The sequence below is a fragment of the Triticum urartu genome, chromosome 2A (genome assembly GCF_056163025.1).
Source record: "Triticum urartu cultivar PI428250 chromosome 2A, HENAU_Tu73, whole genome shotgun sequence".
Lineage (NCBI taxonomy): Eukaryota > Viridiplantae > Streptophyta > Magnoliopsida > Poales > Poaceae > Triticum > Triticum urartu.
In genome coordinates this window covers 627,573,913-627,601,770 of record NC_141874.1, presented here as the reverse complement: position 1 = coordinate 627,601,770, position 27,858 = coordinate 627,573,913, and the positions used below count along the sequence as shown (strand labels likewise).

At 48.8% G+C, this 27,858-nt stretch overlaps 1 protein-coding gene across 1 annotated transcript; it reads left to right on the top strand.

Annotated features, from left to right (window-relative positions):
• Nucleotides 1–22,198: 22,198 nt before the first annotated feature.
• LOC147986294 (uncharacterized) lies at nucleotides 22,199–26,244 on the top strand. Its single transcript, XM_087541951.1, has 3 exons — nucleotides 22,199–22,221; nucleotides 23,120–24,066; nucleotides 26,135–26,244. The coding sequence occupies exons 1-3, from the start codon at nucleotides 22,199–22,201 to the stop codon at nucleotides 26,242–26,244; spliced, it is 1,080 nt and encodes a 359-aa protein (XP_087398077.1).
• Nucleotides 26,245–27,858: the final 1,614 nt, after the last annotated feature.

Below are 27,858 nucleotides of genomic sequence, written 5' to 3'. Positions count from 1 at the left end.
CACCTCTGCGATTGTTACTGCCGGGTCAGCCGGATGTGTACCTCAGACTGGGTGAAGCCGAAAGCTAGCGTTCTTAAGGGAATATTCGGTCGGTGAGATAAAAGGTGATCTTTTTACTCATTCTATGCGCCCCCAGATGCTTTTTTCTACGTCTTTTTACGCAGTCCGGACATGCACTTTAGGGCATGCCTCCCAGCGAAAGGAACCCCTAACGGAACTATTCTCTCTGGAAGATGTTTCTTACTAACCATGTAATATAACATAACTAGTTGGGCACTTGTCTGATAAAGCACTAATGACCCCTACGCCTGGTGTCCACGCATACCACGGTTCTTATATAACCGCTATGGTATTCGGACACACTCCGGACCGTCAGGTCCCGAGGTTCAAGCGAAAAGGTCGGCAACGACAAACGATCTACAATCCGGCTAGAAGGCATTACACATGTCAATTCAAAATTACATAGTCATTCTGACTGATTGTATTCCTCTTCTATACCATCTAACAGGCTGTCTAATTTACAGTCCTGCTGGGAATACTTCGCGGCCAACTCTACTTGGGCGTATACTAAGCTCACAGGGATCTCCTTCCCGTCAGGCCCCACTGGTCCGACCTCGGCCATGTGGTTTGGGTCAGACTTCGTAAAACGGGTCTTCACCATGGCCCAGGCTTCCCTAGCGCCTTGTCGGCAGGCCGATATGTTCCACAACCGGAAGCGCCGCCGAGCTCCCTTCAGCTTCTCCGCAAGCTCTCCAAGGCCCTCGGGCATGGAGTGGGCAGGCCATAAGGCTTGGGCAACACCTCGCATCGCCTGCCGAATTCGCTCGTGCAGTTGCATGAGTTCAGGAAGAAGGTCACCCGTAGAACCGGACATCTCCTCTGTAGGACGACCTGTGAGCATACCTACAGACATTACTCTGTTAGTCGACTTCCTCGCCGAACTCTTTTTTTCAAAGTTCGTTCAAGCACTTAATAAATATGCCGCGTCGAAGCCGCTGATTCTCCTTCGTGGAGTCCGACAGCTGGCCACGAACATCTTTAAGTTCGACGTCCAGGCTGGTGTTGGCATCCTGAAGATCATTCTTCTCTCGCCTCACCTTTGTCAACATACTCTCACCGGCCTTTAGCCGGCGTAAGAGTTGTTGCTTTTCCGGATCGAGTCCGGCCCCATCTGCAACATGATTTGTCAGATTTGCACCCACACCGCACAATACTAATCTTTCGAAGTGTATCTTACCTGAGGGGGTCTCTTTGGACTCCCCTGCTGCGGCTAGTGCAGCCTCTAGTTGGGTCTTGCACTTTTCCAGCTCCTGGGAAAGTACAGTATTCTTCTCTGTAAGAACCTGAATATTAAATGATCCTTAAATCAGTTGCTCTAACTGTTTCAAGTCTCGGCGGCTACGGGTATATATATATTTGACCAAAATTTTCTTACCCGTATGTCTTTTACACACTGCTCCGTGGCTCGGGCTAAACCATTTTGAGCGGCACGGAGGTACGCATCTCCCGGATTAAAGGCATCTAAAGCCTCTTGGGAGAAACAAGCGTCGCGTAGAACTGTCCGGCGACGCCTGTAGTTCATGGCACTCTCCACTTCAGAATTTGTGGCAGACAGCCTGTCCGCATCCTCTGTCGGAGGAGCGTCTGGTGCGCACCTTGTGCTCGCCTCCGCTTCCTGGCCAGACGTTGGAGCCTGGCTGGTGGAGGCGCGATTGGCAACCTCTCCGGATATAGTCCGGCGAGGTCTCTTCGTTCTGAAGATAGCACGAACGTTAATATGCCCGGACAGAATAACACCAGGGAAGCAGAGGGTGCGCTATACCTTTGCGCCGGCATCTCAGTCCGGACTACATTCCTTTTTGCCCCACGGGGCCCTACAGCCCCTCGTTGGCTAGCCGCCGTAGGTTCGGCCTCCTGCCTCGGAAATCTCCCCTGCAAAACACGGTTGTCGTCAGAAACACCGGAATACGTGAGAGTGGAATCTCTCTCAAGGGAATGAGACTCCGGTTTCTGTCACCTGGGAGGCCGGGATTAACCCTAGGTAATCAGCCGTGATGGCTACCAAGGTATTGTCCTTGCTTAGCTGATGGAACACCCCGTCGATAAGCTCCACCGATATGTACGGATCCTCTTCAGAGTCCGGATCGAGGGATCGTTCTGGGTCCTCGGGTTGTGGAGGGCGGCTGTTTATATCCTTTACCACCTGTAGCAGTTCCTGCATTGAAGTCGTTAGACTACATATCTAACCGTGGGAGTACAAAACAAACAGGCAAGCGCAGTTGTTCACTTACCCAACTTGGAGGATCGTACATAGTAAATCCGGCCTGCGGGTTGACGCAGAGGAATTCCTCCTTTTCTCCCTTGTACAAAGAGGATAAGATCTTTACTAGGGCGGCAGCTGAAGCCGGCCCCTTACGACCGTAACGGGTGGCGTCATCCTCCCAGTTGAAATCCCACATGGGGTGGCCTCTATATTGAAGTGGCTGCACCCCCCGCATAATGCATGCGGCCATGACTCCAATCATGGTTAGTCCGGAATGAGCCAACAGTCTTATCCGGCCCATCAGGTAAAGGACGTCTCTGTCGCTTTCTCTCTGAGAGCTCCGCGGATGCCAGTTCAAGCGTTTCTTCAATGGAGCACTGTTGAACTCAGGGAGACCGACCCGGATAGGGTCCGGTAGCGGGACATCATCTATATAAAACCATTCCGAAGGCCAGTCCTCGGACGCCTTCTTCGGGGTTCCAGATAGGTATCCGGTCCCGGCGATGCACCATACTTCGGCTCCGCCCACTTGGTATATAGACCCCTCTTTAGAACGGGGCACCAGGCAGAATAACCTCTTCCACAGCGCGAAATGAGCCTCAACGCCTAAAAATAGCTCACAAAGGGCGACGAAACCTGCAATATGCAATACGGAGGCGGGCGTGAGGTTGTGCAGCTGGAGGCCGTAGAACTCCAGAAGCCCGCGGAGAAATGGGTGAATTGGAAATCCCAGTCCCCTTATTAGATAGGGCACGAGGCACACCCGCTCTCCTTTAGAAGGATTGGGGTGCTCTCCGCTTGTTTTCCGCCATTATAGGTGGCGAGATCGGCTCGGACCGGGACCATGTATGCCTGAGGGAGAAATCCCTTGGCCTGAAGTGACGCTAACTCGCTATGCGGGATGGTGCAACTCTCCCAGTCCCCGGGTTTGGGACCGGAGGGGCGAGGGGAGGAGCTGCGACGGCTGGTCATGTTGGAATGGACCTTTGCTGGAAGCGCTCTGATGATAACTCGCGGAAAGGAGAAGATGTGGTTTGGACCTAAATCCCCATCCCGTTAAATAGGCGGCTCGTTTATACGGCTAGGGGTGTGGATGTAAAAACACCCCGGCTTTTCGCATTCGTTTGAACATGTGGAAGACGACCATTATTGGGCGTGGAAGCCGAGGAGCACTACATTACAAAAATCGGACATTATTCCTACAGGTACACAAGATTTGGAGAGGAACCCGCCTTGCAATGCCGAACAATCTGCGCGCCGGACTCATCGTCATTGAAGCCTGGTTCGGGGGTTACTGAGGGAGTCCTGGATTAGGGGGTGTTCGGGTAGCCGGACTATACCTTCAGCCGGACTCCTGGACTATGAAGATACAAGATTGAAGACTTCATCCCGTGTCCAGATGGGACTTTCCTTGGCGTGGAAGGCAAGCTTGGCGATGCGGATATTCAAGATCTCCTACCATTGTAACCGACTATATGTAACCCTAACCCTATCCGGTGTCTATATAAACCGGAGGGTTGTAGTCCGTAGTCAATCAACTCCATACACAACAATCATACCATAGGCTAGCTTCTAGGGTTTAGCCTCCTTGATCTCGTGGTAGATCTACTCTTGTACTACCCATATCATCAATATTAATCAAGCAGGAGTAGGGTATTACCTCCATCGAGAGGGCCCGAACCTGGGTAAAAAAACATCTTGTCCCTTGTCTCCTGTTACCATCTGGCCTTGATGCACAGTTCGGGACCCCCTACCCGAGATCCACCGGTTTTGACACCGACAATGACCATTACCCTCAAAATCACTTCTATCTTTGCTTGATAGTTGTTCGCTCTATCGTTATGTCGCGCTACCTACCACTTGTTTATCAAGCCTCCCAAATTGCCATGATAGCCTCTAACCTTTTTCAACCATCCTAGCAAACCGTTGTTTGGCCATGTTAACGCTTTTGCCCAGCCCCTCTTATAGTGTTGCTAGTTGCAGAGTTTGTTTCATGTTGGAACATTGATATGCTGGGATATCATATTATATCTTATTTAATTAATGCATCTATACACTTGGTAAAGGGTGGAAGGCTCAGCCTTATGCCTAGTGTCTTGTTGCAGTCTTGCCGCCCTAGTTTACGTCATACCGGTGTGATGTTCCTTGATTTTGCGTCCCTAACACCATGAGGGGTATGGGACCCTCTTGACAATTCGCTTTGAATAAAACTCCTATAGCAAGGCCCAACCTTGGTTTTACATTTTCCTAACAACCTATAACTTTCCCTTGGGTTTTCGCGAGCCCGAGGGTCATCTTTAGTTTAACCCCCCTGAGCCAGTGCTCCTCTGAGTGTTGGTCCAACCTAGAGCCACTTGCGGCGCCACCTCGAGGAAACTTGAGGGCTGGTTTTAGCTGTACGTAGTGTTCATCCGGTGTGCCTTGAGAACGAGATATGTGCAGCTCCTATCGGGATTTGTTGGCACATCCGGGTGGTTTTGCTGGTCTTGTTTTACCATTGTCGAAATGTCTTGTAACCGGGATTCCGAGTCTGATCGGGTTGTTCCGAGAGAAGGAATATCCTTCATTGATCATGAGAGCCGCTACCTCTTGAGCACTGTGTTGGTTTTCCCCGAAGAGGAAGGGGTGATGCAGCAAAGTAGCGTAAGTATTTCCCTCAATTTTTGAGAAGCAAGGTATCAATCCAGTAGGAGGCTACGCGTGAATCCTCACACCTCATAGGGGTTGTGAATCCCTATAAGGCCACTTACGAGAGTGAGATCTGATAGATATGATAAGATAATATTTTTGGTATTTTTATGATAAAGATGCAAAGTAAAATAAAGGCAAAGTAAATAACAAAGGAAATAACTAAGTATTAGGAGATCAATATGATAAAGATAGACCCGGGGGCCATAGGTTTCACTAGTGGCTTCTCTCGAGAGCATAAGTATTCTATGGTGGGTGAACAAATTACTGTTGAGAAATTAACAGAATTGAGCATAGTTATGAGAATATCTAGGTATGATCATGTATATAGGCATCACGTCCGAGTCAAGTAGATCGACTCCTGCGTGTATCTACTACTATTACTCCACTCATTGACCGCTATCCAACATGCATCTAGAGTATTAAGTTAAAAACAGAGTAACACCTTAAGCAAGATGACATGATGTAGAGGGATAGACTCATGCAATATGAAGAAAACCCCATCTTGTTATCCTCGATGGCAAAAATACAATACCTGGCCTGCTGCCCTTACTGTCACCGGGAAAGGACACCGCATGATTGAACCCAAAGCTAAGCACTTCTCCCATTGCAAGAAAGATCAATATAGTAGGCCAAACCAAACTGATAATTTGAAGAGACTTGCAAAGATAACCAATCATACATAAAAGAATTCAGAGAAGATTCAAATATTATTCATAGATAGACTTGATCATAAACCCACAATTCATCGGATCTCAACAAACATTGGACATTATTGGGTTTATGATCTAAGTTTGTGGATAATAAAGCATGGAGCAATCAAAAATTATAGATACGTTGGAGACATATCAAGAGCTTGTGATGGGCTAAGTTGGGACACCACTGCAGGGTATACACTTTTGAGAGCCGTGCCCGCGGTTATGTGGTAGATGGGAATTTGTTAATATCTGGTTGTAGAGAACTTGACACATGACTTAATTAAAATGAATCAACCGCGTGTGTAGCCGTGATGGTCTCTTTTCGACGGAGTCTGGGAAGTGAACATGGTCTTGTGTTATGCTTGAACGTAAGTAGTTTCAGGATCACTTCTAGTTCACGATAGTTGTGTTGCTTCTCTTTTCGCTCTTATTTGCGTATGTTAGCCACCATATTTTGCTTAGCGCTTGCTGCAGCTCCACCACATTACCTTATCCTACCCATAAGCTTAAATAGTCTTGATCTCACAGGTGTGAGATTGCTGAGTCCTCGTGAGTCACGGATACTTCCAAACAGTTGTAGGTGCCAATGATACCAGTGCAGGTGACGCAACTGAGCTCAAGTGGGAGCTCGATGAAGATCTTGATCGTTGTTATGCGTCTTTTCCGGTTGATCAGTAGTGGTGGCCAGTTGGGACGATCGGGGATCTAGCATTTGGGGTTGTCTTCTTTTATTTTGGTTCCGTAGTTGGACCTTGAGTGTTTTTGGATGATGTATGAATTATTTATGTATTGTGTGATGTGGCGAGTGTAAGCCAACTCTTTATCCCTTTCTTATTCAGTACATGAGACTTTGTGAAGATTACCCCTCTTGCGACAAAACCACCATGCGGTTATGCCTCTAAGTCGTGCCTCGAGACGTGGGAGATATAGCTGCATCGTGGGTGTCACATTATTGTAGTGATTTGTTTTCTTATACTAACGGATCTCACGTAGGTTTTGTTGAGTTTTGTGTGATTGAAGTTTTCAAGTTTTGGGTGATGTTACGATGGATGAAAGAATAAGGAGTAAGAAGAGCCAAACCTTGGGGATGCCCATCGCATCCCAAGCTATTATCCAAAGAGAAGCAAACAACTAAGCTTGGGGATGCCCGAGTGGCATCCCCTCTTTCTTCTAGCGACCATAGGTATTTTACTCGAAGCTATATTTTTATTCGTCACATACTATGAGTTTTGCTTGGAGCGTCTTGTATGATATGAGTCTTTGCTTGATTTGATTTTTGTTTTAAGTCTTTATTCCTTGCTGGACACACCTATTTGAGAGATCCAAAATTAAGCCATGACTTGATATAATTGCTCTCTATGCTTCACTTAAATTTTTATGAGCTATGGAATTGCTCTAGTTCCTCACTTATATCTTTTTGAGCACGGTGTGCTTTAGTATTTTTGAAGAAATGCTCTCTTGCTTCACTTAGATTTATTTGAGATTTAGTAAAATTTTCAAGAAATTCTCTCTTGCTTCCCTTAAATTAATTTGAGAGAAAGAAAAAATTATGCTCATGATTTTCACTTATATTTGTTTGAGCTTATCAAAAGCAACACATGAAAATTAGTTCCAAAGTAATAGATATCCAAGAAGGATATAATAAAAACTTTCATGAAGATCAGTGGACAAAATAAACTTTATTCCTTGTAATAGTTTTGAGATATAATGATGTGATATGTGAGTCATGTTGATGAGTAATTGTGCTTTAGAAAGAATATTGGTGTTAAGGTTTGTGATTCCCCATGCAAGCACGAAAGTCAATAGTTATGCAATGAAATTACATCCTACTTGTGGTGCATTATTCAGTGTTAATTATGCTTAATGCTCGCTTATGAGATTATTCGTTTCTTGGTTGGTCGCTTCTCAATCTTTTGCTAGCCTTCATTTTGCACTAAGTATGATCACTACTTGTGCATCCAAAATCCTTTAAACCAGTTTTGCCACATGAGTCCACTATACCTACCTACATGTGGTATTCTTTTGCCGTTCTAAGAAAATTTGTATGTGCCATCTCTAATTTTCAAAATAAATTTCTCTTTTGTGTGCTTGTACAGCTCGCGAGGTGGTGAGGGGTGGCCAATATTTTCCATGCTATATGTGTTATTCTCACGATGAGTGTTTATTCACTTTTCATTGCATGAGAGTAAGGCAAAGGTATTAGGGATGCCCAGTTCCAAAATGAAAAATGAATTTACTTTATGTTGTCAAATATTAAATTCCTTGGAAAGTGTTGGTATGGAAGGCACCCGTGGATACGGTTAGCCATGAAAAGTGAAAGTATGGTGGAAAAAGGAATAAACTTTATTTTCTGTTTGGGAACCGCCTATGATATACCTAGCATGGAAATTGTTGGGAGCTCTAAGTCGTTTACGTTGGTGGGAGAAGTATGCCTCTCAAAATGTTTTTATCTCTCAATATTTTGATTTGAGCTCTGGCACCTCTACAAATCCCTACTCCCATCTGCGAAGGGCCTTTCTAATACTTTATGCAATTTTTATTTGAGTCTCTATCTTCTCTTATAAAGCACCAACTAGGGGGAACTATGATCATACTCGAGCATTGGGTGTAGCTAATATGCGAGTGTGTTTCATGAATGGATCAATGATTGAGCATGATGGGCTAGGGATAACTTACTTTAGCGTTGATATTTTGAAAGACATGGTTGCTTGTTGATATGCATGAGTATTTAAGTCCTCATGTCAAAACTAGACTATTGCTTTGAACAATATAAAAAGTCCAAATGTCCATGCTATAAAGACAAGAATATTAGATGACATGTTAGGCAACATTCCACATCAAAAATTCTGTTTTTATCATTTACCTACTCGAGGACGAGCAGGAATTAAGCTTGGGGATCCTGATACGTCTCCAACATATCTATAATTTTTGATTGTTCCATGTTGTTATATTGTCATTCTTGGATGTTTTATAATCATTTTATATCATTTTTTGGTAGTAACCTATTGACATAGTGCCAAGTGCCAGTTGCTGTTTTCTGCATGTTGTTTACATCGCAAGAAATCAATACCAAACGGAGTCCAAACATAGTGAAACTTTTTTTGGATTTTTTTGGACCAGAAGACATGCAATGGGTCGGATTAGCGCCAGGGGGGGTGCTCCGAGGGGAGCACAACCCACCAGGGCGCACCAGGAGGCCCAGGCGCGCCCTGGTGGGTTGTGCCCACCTCGGGTGCCCCCTGAACCGACTCTTTGCTCTATGAATACCCCAATATTCCAGAAACCCTAGGGGTGTCGATGAAAATCGATTCCAGCCGCCGCAGAGTCCAGAACCACCAGATCCAATCTAGACACCATCACGGAGGGGTTCACCACTTCCATTGGTGCCTCTCCGATGATGCGTGAGTAGTTCTTTGTAGACCTTCGGGTGCGTAGTTAGTAGCTAGATGGATTCCTCTCTCTCGTTTGATTCTCAATACAATGGTCTCTTGGAGATCCATATGATGTAACTCTTTTTGCAGTGTGTTTGTTGGGATCGTATGAACTTTGAGTTTATGATCAGATCTATCTTTTTATCCATGAAAGTTATTTGAGTCTTCTTTGATCTCTTATATGCATGATTACTTATAGCCTCGTATTTCTTCTCCGATATTTGGCTTTTGTTTGGCCAACTAGATCTATTTATCTTGCAATTGGAAGAGGTGCTTTGTGATGGGTTCGATCTTACGGTGCTTGATCCAAGGGACAGAAGGGGAACCGACATGTATGTATCGTTGCCATTAAGGATGGCAAGATGGGTCTATTTCTACATAAATAGATCTTGTCTACATCATGTCATCATTCTTATTGCATTACTCTACTTCCCCATGAACTTAATACACTAGATGCATGCTGGATAGCGGTCGATGTATGGAGTAATAGTAGTAGATGCAGGCAGGAGTCGGTCTACTAATCTTGGACGTGATTCCTATATAATGACCATTGCCAGGATATCGTCATGATTATTTGAAGTTCTATCAATTGCCCAACAGTAGTTTGTTTACCCACCGGTTGCTACTTTTCTTGAGAGAAGCCACTAGTGAAACCTATGGCCACGGGTCTCTTCTTTAATATATTTTCCTTTATGATCTATTTTCTTTTGCTTTCATTTTCAGATCTATTAAACCAAAAATACAAAAATACCTTGCTGCACTTTATTTTATTTACCGTTCGATCTATCAATATTTACAACTCTCTCACGCCCGTTTGCCAATTTCTGGCGCGGTTACCCGAAAGGGATTGACAACCCCTTTAACATGTCGGGTTGCGAGTATTTGTTATTTGTGTGCAGGTGTTGTTTACGTAGTGTTGCTTGGTTCTCCTACTGGTTTGATAACCTTGGTCTCATCACTGATGGAAATACCTACCATCGTTGTGCTGCATCATCCGTTCTTGTTTGGGGAAATACCAACGTAGTCCTAGCCAAGATCAGGGTGCACCACATTACCCAACACATTTGATTAGTCTGGCCGGACACACTTCTTCGAGTCAATGCCCGGCCTCGGAAGATCAACACGTCGCAACCCTACCTAGGCTCAGCAGAGAGGTCCCCACCGGTCTACGTCCTAAGCACTCCGGGGTCCTGGGCCCATCGCCCGTTGCACTCCGGGTCATTGCATGCAGGGCGGGTCCAGTCTCCACTACTACAGGATGGTGCCGGGCCAGCCGTGGTGCAATGCTAAACTGGATGTCTGACAAAGCTTTGGCTGATACTACAACGTCGAGGTCCATAACTATTCTCACGTGGTGGTTAGTGCGTAAAGGCCAAAGGCCAACTCAGAACAAATACCAAAACCTTTAGTGTATTAGGAGCCCACGAATATGAGAAGAGACTCACGATCAATGTGACCCCATCCCCCCATCTCGTGGACTTACGGTAAGGGCCTAGAATGCCCGGTCGTGCCATGTAATTATCTCGCGGGTGCTCTCCGGGCCCGCCCGAGTTTCACATCAGCTCGCGGGTACCCCTCAGGGCTGACCTGACTTCAACAATGGTCTCAAGCAAAGTCCAGGTAACCATGTGTCCAAAACATCAAGGGGGAAACTCAAGGAATCACCCTCGAGGGATTCCACTCGATGTAATTGTCAGACTGAACTTAGTAGGAATCACCCTCGAGGTTCACACATGAGGTGTTGCATGGGAGTGGTGAAGGAGGAATCACCCTCGATGACCACGACCGAATAGCTACACTATAGAGTTATCATCAGGGGTGCGTTATGAGGTATCACCCTTGGCACTCGATAGTAACTATGCAGAGTTGAGAAACAAAAGGGGCGTGATGTGAGGTGAGGTGTCGGGCTCTGGTTGTCGATCACGTTGATCGAGTCATTGATGATGAAGGAGGGGCAACACGGACAAGGTGGGGATCACTGGTGGATCATTAACCAACCTATACTAAGCAGTTTAGGATAAGCAAGTATGTAACAATAAGCAGGCTATGCATCGGAATAGGAGCGATCAATTACAGTAGCAAAATCTAATGCAAGCATGAGAGAGAATGGAATGGGCGATATCGGGATGATCAAAGGGGGGCTTGCTCGGAAGCTCCACTGACAGGAAAGAAGGGTCATCGTCGATGTAGTCGATCACAGAGGCATCGACAACGGTCTCGAGCTCTACCGGAGAAGAAGAGGGGGAAGAAACAGTAAATACAAAGCACACAGATGCATGACACGACAACAAGTGGTGCTAGGGGTGTTCTAACACAGTACTACGCGATACCGGCGATGGGGGAAAACATCCGGGGGTGTTTCCCCAGTGTTAGGCATTTTCGGACAGATGAAACGAAGGGGGACACTTACATGTTCGCTGTGCTAGGGTAACGTGACGAATGAACAGAGAGCGTATTAAGAACCGTCTCGTTTTGCTGAACAACTTTCATGTATAAAACTTTTTCATCCAAGCTATGGATATTTTTCTAAGGTTTTTCGAAGTTTTATTTGTTTTCTAATTTTGTGGAATTTAACAGATTTAAAATAATTCAGAAACCCGTTTATTGCATCAGCATGATGCTAGGGTGACATCAACAGTCAACAATAAGTTGACTGGTCAAAACTGGCATGGGGGGCCCACCTGTCATACACAGTGGGTTAAACAGAGTTAAAACTAATCTAAACATAGTTAGTTGAACAACTGGGCCCACCTATCAGTGTCTAATTAAGATAATTAACCATTTTTAAAATGTTTTAGTTAATTAGGGGAGGTGGGCCCCAATTCCAGTGGCTGGGGGAGCCCAGTCAGTTGCGTTGCCTGAGTCAACATGGTTAATGGGGTCATGAAAGCACAAGTGCTCCCCGGGTGATTTGGGTAATTAATGTCAACATACCTCTTGTTGGACTAATACTTTCATCTAGCATATTACAGATAAGTCCAACAATGGAGTGTCAAGGACAAGAGGATGTGGGACCCTTTCAAGATGATGAAGACAAATGTTTGGCTCAAGCTCAAAGCTCAGGACTCTACATTTTTCATTTTAGTGATCCAAGGTCACATTGAGTCCATAGGAAAGCCAATACTATTAATAGGGGATGAGGTGTTGCTTAATGAGGTTCTTGCTCAAAGTGCTTAGTGATATGCTCCACAACCCTCAACCACTTTCTCATATCCAAATATATCCCAAACCAAAAGTCAAACTCGGCCCCACCGATTTGATCTATCCGGCGCCACCGAGTTCTCCTGACACAGCCACTGCCAGACACCCTAATCAATTTGGTCTCACCAATGGGATCTCGGTCTCACCGAGATGGGCTTGCAAACTCTCTGTTGCCTATTGCATTAATTTCGGTCTCACCGAAACATGACATCGGTCCCACCGAGTTTGCTTGGCCAACTCTCTGTTTAGCTTATTACCAAAATCGGTCCCACCGAATTTGTGTAATCGGTCCAACCGAGATGAGGCTTTACCCTAACCCTAGCACATCGGTCCCACCGAGTTGATCAAGTTGGTCCCACCGAAAACCCTAACGGTCACATTATGAACTAAATCGGTCTGACCGAGTTGTATGATTCGGTCCCACCGAGTTTGGTGATTTGTGTGTAATGGTTAGATTTTGTGTGGAGGCTATATATACCCCTCCACCCACTCTTCATTCGTGGAGAGAGCCATCAGAACATGCCTACACTTCCATTATACATTTTCTTAGAGAGAACCACCTACACTTGTGTTGGGGTCAAGATACTTCATTCCAACCACATAAATCTTGATCTCTAGCCTTCCCCAAGTTGCTTTCCACTCAAATCATCTTTCCACCAAATCCTATCCTATGAGAGAGAGTTGAGTGTTGGGGAGACTATCGTTTGAAGCACAAGAGCAAGGAGTTCATCATCAACACACCATTTGATACCTCGTGGAGAGTGGTGTCTCCTAGATTGGTTAGGTGTCACTTGGGAGCCTCCGTCAAGATTGTGGAGTTGAACCAAGGAGTTTGTACGGGCAAGGAGATCGCCTACTTCTGAAGATCTACCCTAGTGAGATAAGTCAATCGTGGGCGATGGCCATGGTGGGATAGACAAGGTTGCTTCTTCATGGACCCTTCGTGGGTGGAGCCCTCCGTGGACTCGCGCAACCGTTACCCTTCGTGGGTTGAAGTCTCCATCAACGTGGATGTACGATAGCACCACCTATCGGAACCACGCCAAAAATCTCCATGTCTCCAATTGCGTTTGCACACTCCAATCCCTTCCCTTTACATTCTTGCAACTTGCATGACTTACTTTCCGCTGCTCATATACTCTTGTCATGCTTGCTTGAGATGTATTGTGAATGTTCAAACTTATGCCGAAACTCCACTTCAACTTAAAGAAATTAAAAACTGCAACTTTTTCTTGCTAAGAGTCTATTCACCCCCCTCTAGACACCTCTTCTCGATCCTACAATTGGTATCAGAGCATTGGTCTCCATTGCTTTGGTTTAAACACCTTTGGAGGAAGAAGGATGAGTCTATGTTGGGGAGTCTTAGACGTAGAGTGCCTATTCATGATGGAGAGTATTTTCATGAGTGAAAAAATGAGATGCTTGAGATCTTCAATGAATATCATTTGACCAAGTACATTAATACTCCTTGTCCTCGCATTGTTGATCCTTTGCATCCTACCCTTGATGAGTGTATTGACATGATCCGTAATCTTAGAATGGTCAATTTAATCACTAGAGGTTTGCCTAGAAACTTGCTTGCTAGCTTGCCTACTTTTGATTGTGCCTACACCTTATGGAGATTTCTTGAGGAACGATTCCCAAATTATTCCTTGAAAATCGTAGATGAGATTCTTCATAAGTCTATTGCCTTGAGTAAGATGAGTTCTAATGATCCCAAGTTTGGTGATTGCTTATTTGAGCTTGCTAATCTTACGAGTGCAAAAGGAGATGTTGGAATTATTAGCAATATCATTTCCAAAATCATTAGAATCCATAGAGATGAACCTTGTTACGGTCATACTTCTAATGAATTACCCTCTCTAGGAGTTGATCCATCACATGACGATGTTGAACATGGATACTATGATGAGGATGACGATAGTGACTATGATCTTGATGATGCGATGAGACACTTTGGTCTTATGGCTATTCTTCGAGGCTACATGGCTGGAGGAAAGGAATAGGTCCTTGATAGTGGATGTACTGATCATATGACCGGAGACAAAGATATATTTCGTGAGCTTGCTGAAAACAACGGCCCTCGAAAGTATGTCACTTTCGGTGATAACTCAAAGGGTAAGGTGGTTGGCCTTGGTAAGGTGGCCATCTCACAGGATAGCTCTATACAAAATGTTATGCTCGTTGATCTCTTGGCTACAATTTACTTTCCGTATCTAGACATGCTGACTTTGGTTTCAATGTCCTATTTACTGAAGTGGATTGCCAAGTGTTTCGTAGAGATAACCATAAAACGGTCTTTACCGGTATACGTTGAGGTGATCTTTCCATTGTTGATTTCACTAAAAAGGCTGAACCTAGAACTTGCTTAATTGCTAAATCTTCTAAAGGCTGGTTGTGGCATAGAAGGCTAGGTCATGTGGGCATGCGAAATCTTGATAAGCTTATTAAAGGTGATCATATCCTTGGAGTAAAAGACGTTATATTTGACAAGGATAGACTTTGTAGTGCTTGTCAAGCAGGAAAACAAGTTGGAGGAAGTCACCCCATGAAGAACATTATGACCACGAGAAGACCGCTCGAGCTACTTCATATGGATCTTTTTGGTCCCAATGCCTATAAAAGTCTCAGTGGTAACTCATTCGGCCTGGTTATAGTTGATGATTTTTCAAGATTTACATGGGCGTTCTTTCTTGATGATAAATCGCAGGTCCAAAAGATCTTCAAGAACTTTGCTAGGAAGGCCCAAAATCAATTTGAAGTGAAGATCAAGAAGGTTCACAGCGATAATGGAACGGAGTTCAAGAACGCAAATGTGGATACCTTTCTTGACGAAGAAGGGATCTCACATGAGTTCTCGGCTATGTACATGCCTCAAAAAAATGGAGTTGTTGAGAGGAAGAACCGAACTCTTACTGAGATGGCTAGAACGATGCTTGAAGAGTACAAGACTGCAAAACACTTTTGGGCTGAAGGGTCGAGATAGCTTGTCATGCAACAAATCGCTTGTATCTTCACAAGCTACTCGACAAGATGAAATATGAGATCCTCACCGGTAACAAACTCCAAGTTAGATACTTTCGAGTATTCGGATCAAAGTGCTACATTCTTGATAAGCATCGTCGTTCTAAATTTTCTCCTAAATCTCGTGAAGGTTTCCTACTTGGTTATGGCTCAAACTCTCACACTTACCGGGTCTACAACAATTTCACCCGAAAGGTTGAAGAGACAGTAGATGTGAAGTTTGATGAATCTAATGGCTCACAACTAGAGCAATTGCCAATTGATGTAGGAGACAAAGACCCTTCGGAAGCAATTCAAGACTTGTCTATCGGCAAGATTCGTCCAACGGAGGTGAAGGAGAGTACCTCGTCCGTCCAAGTGGAAGCTTCCACCTCACGACAAGGTGAACCAAGAGTTGACTTGGAAGCATCCATGAGTGGGACACACCAAGACGAAGAAAACGAGGACGCACACCAATATGAACCTCATCAACCTCCTTCTCCACCACGACAAGAGAACAGCAACGTCAACAATGAAGAAGGCCAAGGAGGAGAAGAACAAGATGAAGAAGATGTTCCACCCTGACCCAAGCAAAAGCTTCCACGAGTTCGAGCAAGAGTTGCCAAAGACCACCCCGTCAAGCAAATCTACAATGATATCCAAACCGGGAGAATCACTCGCTCTAAAACTCGTTTGCCTAACTTTTGTGAACATTATTCATTCATCTCTAGCATTGAACCTATGAAGGTTGAAGAAGCATTGGAAGATCCGGATTGGATAAATGCCATGCATGAAGAGTTACAGAACTTTGAGAGAAATCAAGTGTGGACATTGGTCGAGAATCCCGACAACAACCACAACATCATCGGTACCAAATGGGGGTTTCACAACAAGCAGGAAGAACATGGTCAAGTCGTCCGCAACAAAGCTCGTCTAGTCGCCCAAGGCTACACTCAAGTCGAAGGTATGGACTACGGTGAGACATATGCCCCCGTTGCTAGACTTCACAAAAGTTGAGGAGTAAGTTTATGTTAAACAACCTCCTGGTTTTGTCAATCCTAAGAAAACCGACCATGTTTACAAACTTCACAAAGCCCTTTATGGTCTTAAACAAGCTCCAAGAGTGTGGTATAAATGCTTGACCAAGTTCCTTATGGAAAAAGGCTTTGAAATTGGAAAAATATATTCTACTCTTTTTACTAAAAGGGTTAATGGTGAGTTATTTGTATGCCAAATTTATGTTGATGATATCATATTTGGCTCAACTAACCCTCATTTTAGCGAGAAGTTTGGAAAGCTAATATCGGAGAAGTTTGAGATGTCTATGATGAGTGAACTCAAGTTCTTTCTTGGTTTGCAAATCAAGCATACTAAGGAAGGCACCTTTGTCTCTCAAACAAAGTACACCAAGGACTTATTCAAGAAGTTCAACATGCAAGAAAGCAAAGGTATGAAAACTCCCATGCCTAGTAGTGGACATCTTAACTTGACTAAGGACAGTGAATCGGTTGATCAAAAAGTTTACTGCTCTATGATCGGTTCATTGTTATATCTATGTGCCTCTCGTCCCGATATTATGCTAAGTGTGTGCATGTGTGCACGATATCAAGCGGCCCCCAAAGAATGTCATCTTAAGGCTGTGAAAAGGATATTGAGATACTTAATACATACACCAAATTTTGGCATTTGGTATCCTAATAGGTCGTCTTTTTATCTTGTTGGCTACTCCGACTCGGACTATTCCAGAGGCAAGGTTGATAGAAAGTCCACTTCGGGTACTTGTCAATTTCTTGGTAGATCTCTTGTGTCTTGGTCTTCCAAGAAACAAAACTCGGTATTCTTATCCACCGCCGAAGTGGAATACATTGCCGCTGGTTCATGTTGTGCTCAATTACTTTGGATGATCCAAACTCTTAAAGAGTATGGGATGAATGTGAAACATGTTCCATTGCTTTCTGACTATGAGAGTGCTATTAAGATTCCTCACAATCCCGTGCAACATTCTCGTACTAAGCATATTGAAGTTCGTCATCATTTCATTCGAGATCATGTTGCTAAAGGGGACATTGATCTTAAGCATGTTCGTACCGATAAGCAATTGGCGGATATATTCACCAAACCACTTGATGAGAAAGTCTTTTGCCATTTGAGAGGTAATTGAACATCATTGATGCTTCAAAATTGGAGTAGGAACTCCATTTGGATACATGCAAGGCATGAATCTATGACAAATCCTCGATATTTCTCTTATATGATATTCATATGTCTTGGATATATTTGCACCCTTGCATGTTATCTAACCCTTGTAGGTACTTGGATGAATCTAAATCTATGAGATAGCAACCCACTCACATCTTGAGCGATCTCTACATCACCAAGTCTCTACAATACGGTGGTTGATGACAAGGAAGCACGAAACGCTTCAACATATCCTTTGACAAATTATATGTATCAAATTTCATGATTGTCATTTTGGATACACAAGTGCTCTTTCTTGCAGAACTAACCCATGTAGGTAGATGAACTCAACTCCAAGTGGTTCTCCCAACCATTCTTGTGCTACATCAACCTTGAGCACCCCACGCAAGTTCAACTACATGATCAAGATCAACACCACCACCCAAGGTATGTCATTCCATATTAGGGAAGCTTTACCTCAAGACATAGGTCAAAGCAACTCAACAAGATGTGAATACATCAAATGCTTAAACTAAACATGGTAACCCCATTTTGAGCTTAAACGATGAGTATGACTTACGATCAAGTGTTCTTACTTGACTTCTCAGTCAATATACTCTAACATAGGTGACTTTGTCACCGCCCAATTCTACATGAAGTTCTCTAGTGTTTCCTTGAGTTTTTGCAAACTTCATCTAGATTTTCTTTTCTTTGTTTTGTTCTCTATTCCTTGCATCCAACTCCTTGCAAATCCTTGTGAGATCTTTCTTGTCTAGTGAGCTGACATGACAAGTGTTTTCTCTATTATAAACTCGGTCACACCGGTTTGTTGTATTCGGTCCAACCGAACTCTTTCGGTGCAACCGGAACACACCACTCGGTGCAACCGATTTCACTACAGGAAAGACAACGTGTCACTTGTTCCTGCATTCTTTTTACTCCAGCTCCACTCAATGATTCTTGTCCTGTACCAGCATCACATCCAACTTGCTGCTTTGCTTTGTGACTCAAGGACCGAATCCATTTGTAACAAACATCCAGAAGAGCCCTTCGTGGAAATTTATGTCAAAGGGGGAGAGAGAGAGAGATCACATCAAAGCTTAATCATTTCTATAGGGGGAGAGAGAATACTCAGGGAGAGAGAGTTCTTCAATGAGAAAGAAGTATCACATCAAAGACCCCGGATGCTTGGTGTTCAAGAGGAGAGAAGTTACATGTCTTTAAGAGGGGAAAGAAATGTTCATATTTGATGTTTGCATTTGCTCTTTTTTCTTTCGTTGCTCTGATTTTCTGTTCCCTATCTTCTCCCAGTATCCCAAGCAAGATTCAGGGGGACAAGACATCTAAGGGAAGGAAACCCTTGAATTCATTGTATATCTTTACCTTTGGGGACATGTCTATATCCAAAAGAGTACTCAGTACTCACTCTCTACATGTCATCCCAGTCTTGGTACTCTTGTGGTTTCTTGCTAGTAGATGTATCTGTGTTATCTAACCTTGTTTACTCAGGTTCATTTCTCCTAAGCCAACTCAAGACCACAATGTAAGTATATGCATCACACTCATGTGCATGAGGACTTCTTGCTGATGTACATATTGTTTGCAAGAAAGACTCATGAGCATGTAGGTACATTTCCTATATTTACATCTTTTGCTCTGATGCACATAGCCAAGATACATGTATCACATTGCTTACTCTGTCATGCTATGCATTCACATGTTCTTATATTCCATATTTACATGATTGCATACATATAGGGGGAGCCTATGCATGTTATATATCTTTCCAAAGCTTTACCTGTTATTCTCTATATCTTTATCTAAAGCTTTGATGTATGGTGTCATCAATTACCAAAAAGGGGGAGAATGAAAGCACAAGTGCTCCCCGGGTGATTTTGGTAATTAATGTAAACATATCTCTTGTTGGACTAATACTTTCATCTAGCATATTTCAGATAAGTCCAACAGTGGAGTGGCATAGACTAGAGGATGTGGGACCCCTTCAAGATGATGAAGACAAATGATTGGCTCAAGCTCAAAGCTCATGACTCTACATTTTTCATTCTAGTGATCCAAGGTCACATTCAGTCCATAGGAAAGCCAATACTATTAAGAGGGGATGAGGTGTTGCTTAATGAGGTTCTTGCTCAAAGTGCTTAGTGATATGCTCCACAACCCTCAACCACTTTCTCATATCCAAATATATCCCAAACCAAAAGTCAAACTTGGCCCCACCCATTTGATCTATCCGGCGCCACCGAGTTATCTTGACACAACCACTGTTAGAAACCCTAATCAATTCCGTCTCACCGATGGGATCTTGGTCTCACCGAGATGGGCTTGCAAAATCTCTGTTGCCTATTGCATTAATTTCGGTCTCACCGAAACATGACATTGGTCCCACCGAGTTTGCTTGGCCAACTCTCTGTTTAGCTTATTACCAAAATCGGTCCCACCGAATTTGTGTAATTGGTCCAACCGAGATGAGGCTTTACCCTAACCCTAGCACATCGGTCCCACAGAGTTGATCAAGTCGGTCCCACCGAAAACCCTAACGGTCACATTATGAACTAAATCGGTCTAACCGAGTTGTATGATTCGGTCCCACCAAGTTTGGTGATTTGCGTGTAATGGTTAGATTTTGTGTGGAGGCTATATATACCCCTCCACCCTCTCTTCATTCGTGGACAGAGCCATCAGAACATGCCTACAGTTCCAACATACATTTTCTAAGAGAGAACCACCTACACTTGTGTTGAGGTCAAGATACTTCATTCCAACCAAATAAATCTTGATCTCTAGCCTTCCCCAAGTTGCTTTCCACTCAAATCATCTTTCCACCAAATCCTATTCTATGAGAGAGAGTTGAGTGTTGGGGAGACTACCATTTGAAGCACAAGAGCAAGGAGTTCATCATCAACACACCATTTGTTACCTCTTGGAGAGTGGAGTCTCCTAGATTGGTTAGGTGTCACTTGGGAGCCTCCGTCAAGATTTTGGAGTTGAACCAAGGAGTTTGTACGGGCAAGGAGATCGCCTACTTCGTGAAGATCTACCTTAGTGAGGCAAGTCCTTCGTGGGCGATGGCCATGAAGAGTGAGGCAAGTCCTAAGAGTCTATTCACCCCCCTCTAGACACCTCTTCTCGATCCTACAGGTCAGCATACCACTGGGGCCTCCCGTTAGTGACCCAGGGATTGGCCCCGACCAGCCCACGTCAGCGCGGCTGGCGCTTTGCCGTTGGCGACCAAATACACGGCGGCGCCTCACCGAAGTTTGCCGAAAAACTTGTGCAGGGCACGGTGTTGGGAATCGTTTCATGGAAAAAAATTCTACCCACACGCCATGATGTATCCATGGAGATGCATAGCATAGAGGGGGAGAGTGTGTCTATGTACCCTAGTAGACCGTAAGCGGAAGAGTTTCTCAAAGCGGTTGATGTAGTCGAACTTCTTCGCGCTTCAACCGATCAAGTACCGAACGCACAACACCTCCGTGTTCTGTACATGTACAGCTCGGTGATGTCCCTTGCCTTCTTGATCCAGCAAGACATCAAGTTAGTAGATGAGTTCCGCCAGCACGACGGCATGGTGACGGTGATGGTAAAGTGATCCTCGCAAGGCTTCACCTAAGCACTACGAAAATATGACCGGAGGTGTAAACGGTGGAGGGGGGCACTGCACACAGCTTGGCAAATTGTCTGGTGTGTGCTAGGCGCCCCCTTCCCACATATATATAGGTGGAAGGGGGAGGGGAGGCAGCCTGATGCACCACATAGGTGGCCGATCGGTGTCGGTGTCAAAACTGATAGATCTCGGGTAGGGGATCCCGAACTGTGCGTCTAAGGATCGACGGTAACAGGAGACAAGGGACATGATGTTTACCCAGGTTCGGGCCCTCTTGATGGAGGTAATACCCTACGTCCTGCTTGATTGACTTTGACGAGTGTCGGGTGGTAGGTGCGACATATGCCAACGGGTGGCTTATCATTGTGGGAGCCAGTAAGACGTCGCCGGTGCCTGGAAGAGGGATGAGGCGAAGACATGCACGCGGCGAATCTTACCCAGCTTCAGGGCTCTCTGAGGAGATAACACCCCTACTGCTGCTCTGCGGGGTCTCCACATGATCACTAGATGAACGAGTGGCTACAAGATGCTCCTTGAGCTGTTTGGCGAGAGGAAGAAGAAGGGCACGGCTCGCTCTCCTCTCCTCTCTATGTGGTGTCTAAAACTAGCTCAGATCCCCCCTTTGCATGGGTGCCCCGGGGGGTTTATAAAGGCCCACCCCCCGGGGGTACAATGGTAATCTGGCTGGGCGTGGGCCCTAGCCGTCTGTGTCTACGCTCGCCGGCTTCTGCGCCAGCTGCTGGGGCCCGCCGGCTGCCGGCTCCTTGGTCGACAGGCAGGCACCACTGTCAAGGCCTTGTCGGTGGCTGGTCACTGTTGCCTCAAACCTGGTGACGAGGGCTTCGCCGAGGTAAGCATGGCTACAGTGCCGCCGCCCGGCGGGCGATCGCTGTAGCCACGCCTTGTCTTGTTCCCTTAATGGGGCGTCTCCTTCGAGGGAGGAAGCAAGCCGGCTATGGGGAGCCGGCCCCGTCTTGGGCCGACTGGGGGAGGCCTGGCCGCCTTCGGGTGTCTCTCTACCTGAAGGGGCCCACCGCCCGTGGGCTGCACTGACAGCCCATCGTGGGTGGCATCAGGGTCAACATGGCAACAGTGCCGCGCCGGATGGGTCATGGCCATCCCGTACGGCGCACTGTGCCAGGCGTGCTCTGGGTTTCGGGGGTGGCAGGCTTTACTGTAGCCACGCCCTGTCACATTGCCATTATGTGGATGCAGACTTCGAGGGTACGATCTCGACCGCTTTATGGGAGTCGGCTTCTTGCGGCCGGCTTCTTGGAGCCAGCCCTCCCGCGGCTTTCTTCATGGGGGCTAAAGCCGGGCCGCCTTCCGATAGTCGGCCTGGGAGCCAGGCGGCAAGGGGAAGGCGGCCCCACGTCTTGGATTCTTGAGGGCCGGATCGGCTCGTAATTTTTTCAGAAGGGCCAGGGGGAGCCGGCTAGGCTACCCGTGGTCATTTACTCCGACAGTAGTCCCCGAAGCTGATCAAGCTTTGAGGCTGACAAAGGGACGAGAAGCTTGGTCAGCTTCCTATCCTGAGGAGCCGACTTTGCTTATGCGCGCCGTCTTTGGAAAGCTCCGTTTCTTGTAGGCGGGAACGTGGGTCGGCCTGCGAGCTGACCGCGCGCCATCCCGCGGGCCACGTGGCAAGGAAAGCCTGCCAACGCACGCGCGCGATGGGACGCCGCCGCAGGCCCGGGCCCGCCACTCCTAGGCCTCGGCCCAAGCGCGGATCTTCTGCGGCCCACAACGGACCGCTCGCCTTCCCGCGGCGGTTTTATTACGCCATCAGGGCGCAATAATCGCGGGACGTGGGGGAGTGGGCGCAGTTGATCCCACGTTCCCCCACACCACGCCTCCCCGGCTCCGCCGTGCGGGTCTATAAGTAGGGCGAGGATAGGGAGCGGGAGAGGCTCGCACGCTCTCCCTCGCTCCGCTCCTTCTCACCTTCCTTCTTCTTCCCTTCGCCGCCGCAACGACCCATTGCCGCGCCGCTCCACCGTCGGACCTCTCGGTTCCTTTGGTCCCGCCGTAGCGGGGTCGTGCGCGTCTCCGCCGTCGCATCGCCTTGTTCCTGGCCGCGTCGCTCCCATGGCGTTGTCGAGCTCGTGGGATGGTCCAACGTCCACGAGGACCACGTTGAGTTCCTCCGCCGGACACGGCGTCTGCCGGGCGAGAACTACGTGCGGGTTCGTCGTGTTCCGGCGAGGGAGATTTCGCCGGCACCGGAGGAGGGCGAGCGGGTAATCTTCCACTCGCACTGCCTGCACGGCTTCGGCCTCCCGGCGAGCGGATTCCTTCGCGCTTTCCTTGAATTTTACCACCTCCAGCCACATCACCTCACGCCCAACGCGGTGATGCTGCTGTCGGCTTTCATCACCCTGTGCGAGGGCTTTCTTGGGGTTCGCTCCACTCTCGAGCTCTGGGGAGAATTCTTCCAGGGCAAGCTCGGCACCGTTGTCGCGGGCGTGCCCGCCCCCTGCGGAGCCTTCATTGCCATGAGGCGGACGAGCGAGAACAATCCGTTCCCGCCCATCCCACTGATCCAGTCGGTGAAGCTCTGGCAGAAATCCTATTTTTACGTGAAGAACGTCGCCCAGCAAGGCGACTTTGTCAACCTACCGGCTTACGTAGCTGGCCCGCCGGCTGGGAGGCAACCCTCATGGAGCTACCGGGCCAGGTCGTTGTCTCAGGCCGGGAACGCAGCCGTCTCCCGGCTCCGGGTGATGATCCAGTCGGAGGGCCTGACCGGAGCCGACCTGGTGGCCGCCTTCGTGGAGCGCCGAGTACTTCCGCTCCAAGGCCGGCCTCACATGATTTGCCAGATGAGCGGCCGCTTCGACCCGTGCCGACTAAGCACTAGGGAGATGCCTCATGCCGAGGTGTCTTACATGGTGAACTACATCTCCAACTGCAAGCTCGCCGAGGATTGGCGATATGGCAAGGGGCCGTATTCTCGCGCCAACCCTCCGCCTGCTGTATGTTTTTCTTCTTTTCTTCCTTTTTGTAGCCGGCCTCATGATGGCCAACTTCTGATCAATTGGTTTGCCCTCAGCAGAACCCTCTTCTTTCGTCGACGGCCGGGGCCGCAGGGGTAGAGCGCCAGCTCCTCCCCGGCCGCACGATGGACGACGTTGATGATCCGGACCTGGGAGCGGCCGCCATGGAAGATGCCATCGTGGGGGAAGGCGACGAGGCAGGAGGCGCAGGGCTCAGGGCTGGCCTCGAGGACTGGGCGGACGATGACGAGGTCGAAGCCGCCCCGCACCGCCAGCCGGCGCTAGATCATCAAGGCGCGGGCCCGTCTACCGCGCCGGCTGCCCGTGTCGGTGCGTAGAAACGCCGGGCCGCGTCGACCTACTTCGGCAGCCGGCCGAAGAAATCCAAGGGTTCCACGGCGGCGACCAAGCGGGATGATGCGGCCGTGAAGGCGACCCGCTTCCGCAAGGCGGTGAAACAGCCGCAGGCGATCTCGGCGTAAGTCGTCAAACGTCTTGTATTTTTTTGTTGTCCTCTTCGATTGAGGCTCTTCTGAACCTTTCTTTGCTTGCCGGGCAGGGTACCGCTTTCCCTCGAGCGAGGTCCTGGCAGCTCCGTAGTCGGGCCGACTGGAGGGTCCTCAGGCTCCCGCCGCGTGGATCCCCGCGCCGACCTCATGGAGGTCACGGAGCGGAACGCACGGGAGGCGCGGGAGGAGCGGGAGGCGGCGGAGCGAAGGACCGCCCAGGCGGCGAAGGAGCAGGCCGACGCGGCGGCCAAGGCTCGGGCGGAGGCGGCAGCCGCGGAGACGGAGGCGGAGGTCTCGCACAACCAGCCTCCGCTGCTCGTCGTTCCCCTCCACGCCGTGGCCCCCGACATCCCCGTGCCCCCATCGGAGGAGGTCGACCAAGACCCGCCGGTGATGGAGAGGAGGGAGGACCACGTGGTCTTCGTGGAGGAGGTGCCGCAGACGGCGCCGACTGGAGCGGGCCAAAGCGGCCAACCAGCCGCGGCGCCAGAGCAGCCGGCCGGGGGCGAGCCGGAGGCAGGGGCCGGCCTCGAGGTGTAGCCAACATTTCGCCGGCGCGCAGGGGGAGCTACCTCCACGCCGGAGTCGCACAGAGCTGCGGGCGCCAGCTAGACGTAGGAGGCCCTGGAGGCCGCCAGCGCCAGCATGTCCGAGTGGACGCCCAGCGGGGGGACGGCCGAGCTGAACACGGCGGCCCAGGAGGTCTGGAACCGGCTTCAAGCCCAGTCCGCTTCGCTGCAGCGTTATACCCAAGAGTTCCTCACGATGCGGGCCATCATCCAGGTGAGTCTTCTGGCCTTGGTTGTTTTGCTTTTTTGATTTCTTCCGTGGGGGCGCGTCAGCACACCCAATGGGTGTAGTCCCCAAGTTCCGAGTCGGCTGCTGAGCAGGCGGCTTGGAACTTACTAGGTCCTGACAGCTATCTTATCCTCGCATCCTGTCTGATCTTCCAGGAATACCATAACCTCCGCGCTGCTGCCTTCAACTCCCAGGCTCAGGAGCTGGGCCGGAAAACCGAGGACCTGACCAACAGCCGGAGTGCGTGCTTTTTCTCGTTCATCTCCTGTGGGGGCGCCTCAGCGCACCCACTGGGTGTAGTCCCCGAGATTCGGGCCAACTGCTGAGCAGTCGGGTCGAATCTTCCCTGACAACTTCTTCCTTATTGATTTTTCCTTTGTCTTCATGCTTGCAGGAGCCAATGCCGACTTGAGGGGGCAGCTCAGCGGGGCCCAGGCCGCCCTTCGCGCCAAGGAAGCCGAGTACAACGCCTTGGTCCTGGAGCGTGACCGCCTGGCCAAGAAGTTGGCCGACTAGGAGGAGAGCCACAAGGCGGCCCTGAAGAAGGCGCAGGACAGCGAGGACGCGCTCAAAGCCGAGATCGAGACCGAAGCGGCGGGCTGGGCTGAGGCAAAACAAGCGCTGAGCGAGGGCTTCGGCCGGGTTGAGGATCTGATCAATGGTAAGCCGCCTTCCTCACTCCTTGCTTGCCCCTTGCCCCCTGATTTGAGTTCTGACTTGTGCTGCTTTTTGTTCTTTGTGCAGACTACTTCCCCGGCTACTCCGTCTTTGCCACCCAGACCATCGAGGCCCACCGTGAGGCGCGCCGGCAGGCGGGGGCTAAAATCGCGCCGGACGCGAGCCGGAAGCTTTAGGAGCAACTCTTGGTGGTCCAAGCCCGGCTGCAGCCGGCTCACCGCATGCTCCGCCGCCTCCAGCGCACCGAGGCGCAGGTGTTGGCCGCCCTCTGGCCAGGCGAAGCGATTCCCCGCACCCCAAGTCAGACTGCCGACTGGCTAGAGGTTGCGGTTGGCCGCTTCGAGGCCTGGAAGGCATCGGCGGCCCGGCTTGGAGCTGGGCGGGCGCTGGAGTTCGTCCGAGCCTGGTATCCCGGGCTGAACCTGGACCAGCTGCGCACCTGGCGGCTGGAGGCCGACGAGGAGATGGAGGAGGTGCGGCCGGCTATCGCTCAGCGTGCCTCGACGATCGCCGAGTGCACTGACATCAGCGTATTTGCTCCTGAGATAAATGACGACGGCGTTGCCCAGCCAGAGGAATGGTTCGGGCTGGACCCGGCAGCGGGTGAGGACTTGGCGGAGGAGATCGCTTCCAGCGATGAAGGTGAAGACGACGAAGGAGAGGAAGGCGAAGACGTCGAGCCGGCCGGTGAAGCGGCCAGCCAGCCCCGGCCTGACCGTGCCTCCGACAACGAGGCGCGCTAGCACTCTGCAGGAGGTGGTGATCATGCCGAGGTTCGCCAGCCGGCCACTCCTCCAGCCAGCACTGCCGTCTCTACCGACCTGCCCGACTCGCCAGTCCTCCCTTGGCTTAATCTGCCGTCCTTGCTTTTCCTGCTTGTTACTCTTTGAATAATTTTTATTAAACTTGCACAGTTCCACCCACCCACTGGGGGTGTATTCAAACTATGTTGAATGCTGGCCTTTCGAAGGCCTTTTGTGTAAATATGATCGTGTGTGTGTTTGGCTTCCATTCGCGTATGCTTTTTATCTTTAGGTTGTTTCCTTTGCCGCCTTCCCTTGGCTGCTGCCTTCCCAACCGGCAGCTGCTCTGCAGCCTGCGGCTAGGGAAGAACCTGGCTATATTTTTTGGGGGGGAAAGCAAGTACTCGAGATTTCTTAGATTGAAGCGAGGTGAACGGAAGCCGGCCGGCCGGCTACTCTGGTAGTCGGTCGGTGGTGGGAGAAAAACCGGCTTTTGTTATATTAGTCCATCAGTCCCTAGCCATTTTTCGTGTGGGCATCCTTTCCTTCCTTTAACTCTTGCCAGCCGGACAGCTGGTTCTTCGAACTGCGACTTTTGGCAAGAGAAGGCTTGGGTGCCGGCACACTACTTGTCTGACCGCGGGTAGGACTTCTAATATAACTCAAGGCGGCCAGTCCCCGGGCCGACTACCGCAGTCCCTGAGCCGGGTGTGGCAGTCCCCGGGTCGGGCGTAACTACGGAAGTCCCCGAGCCGCCTAGTGACGTCCCCGGGCTAACTATCGAAGTCCCCGGGTCACCTGCTTGGTTCTTCGAGCCGGACCCAGCCGCGTCGGGGTCAGGCGGCACAAAGATGGAATCGGACTTTGGAGACGGCTTGAGGAGGCGTTGCAGAGAGACACCGGTTGGTATTGCCTGCCGAGTGGAGCCTATTCGAGCCAGGGTATCAGCTGGCTCGTTGTCGGCTCGTGGTACATGGAGGAACTCGCATCCTTCAAAGTACCCGCTGATCTGCTGAACGAGGAAGCGGTAGCTTGCCATATTTGCGT

Coding starts and splice junctions, on each gene's coding strand:
- LOC147986294 (XM_087541951.1), top strand. CDS start 22,199: ATGGCCATCCCGTACGGCGCACT. Junction 22,222..23,119: donor GCCATCCCGTACGGCGCACT/GTGCCAGGCGTG, acceptor GTCCCGCCGTAG/CGGGGTCGTGCGCGTCTCCG. Junction 24,067..26,134: donor CAACCCTCCGCCTGCTGTAT/GTTTTTCTTCTT, acceptor TTCTTTGTGCAG/ACTACTTCCCCGGCTACTCC.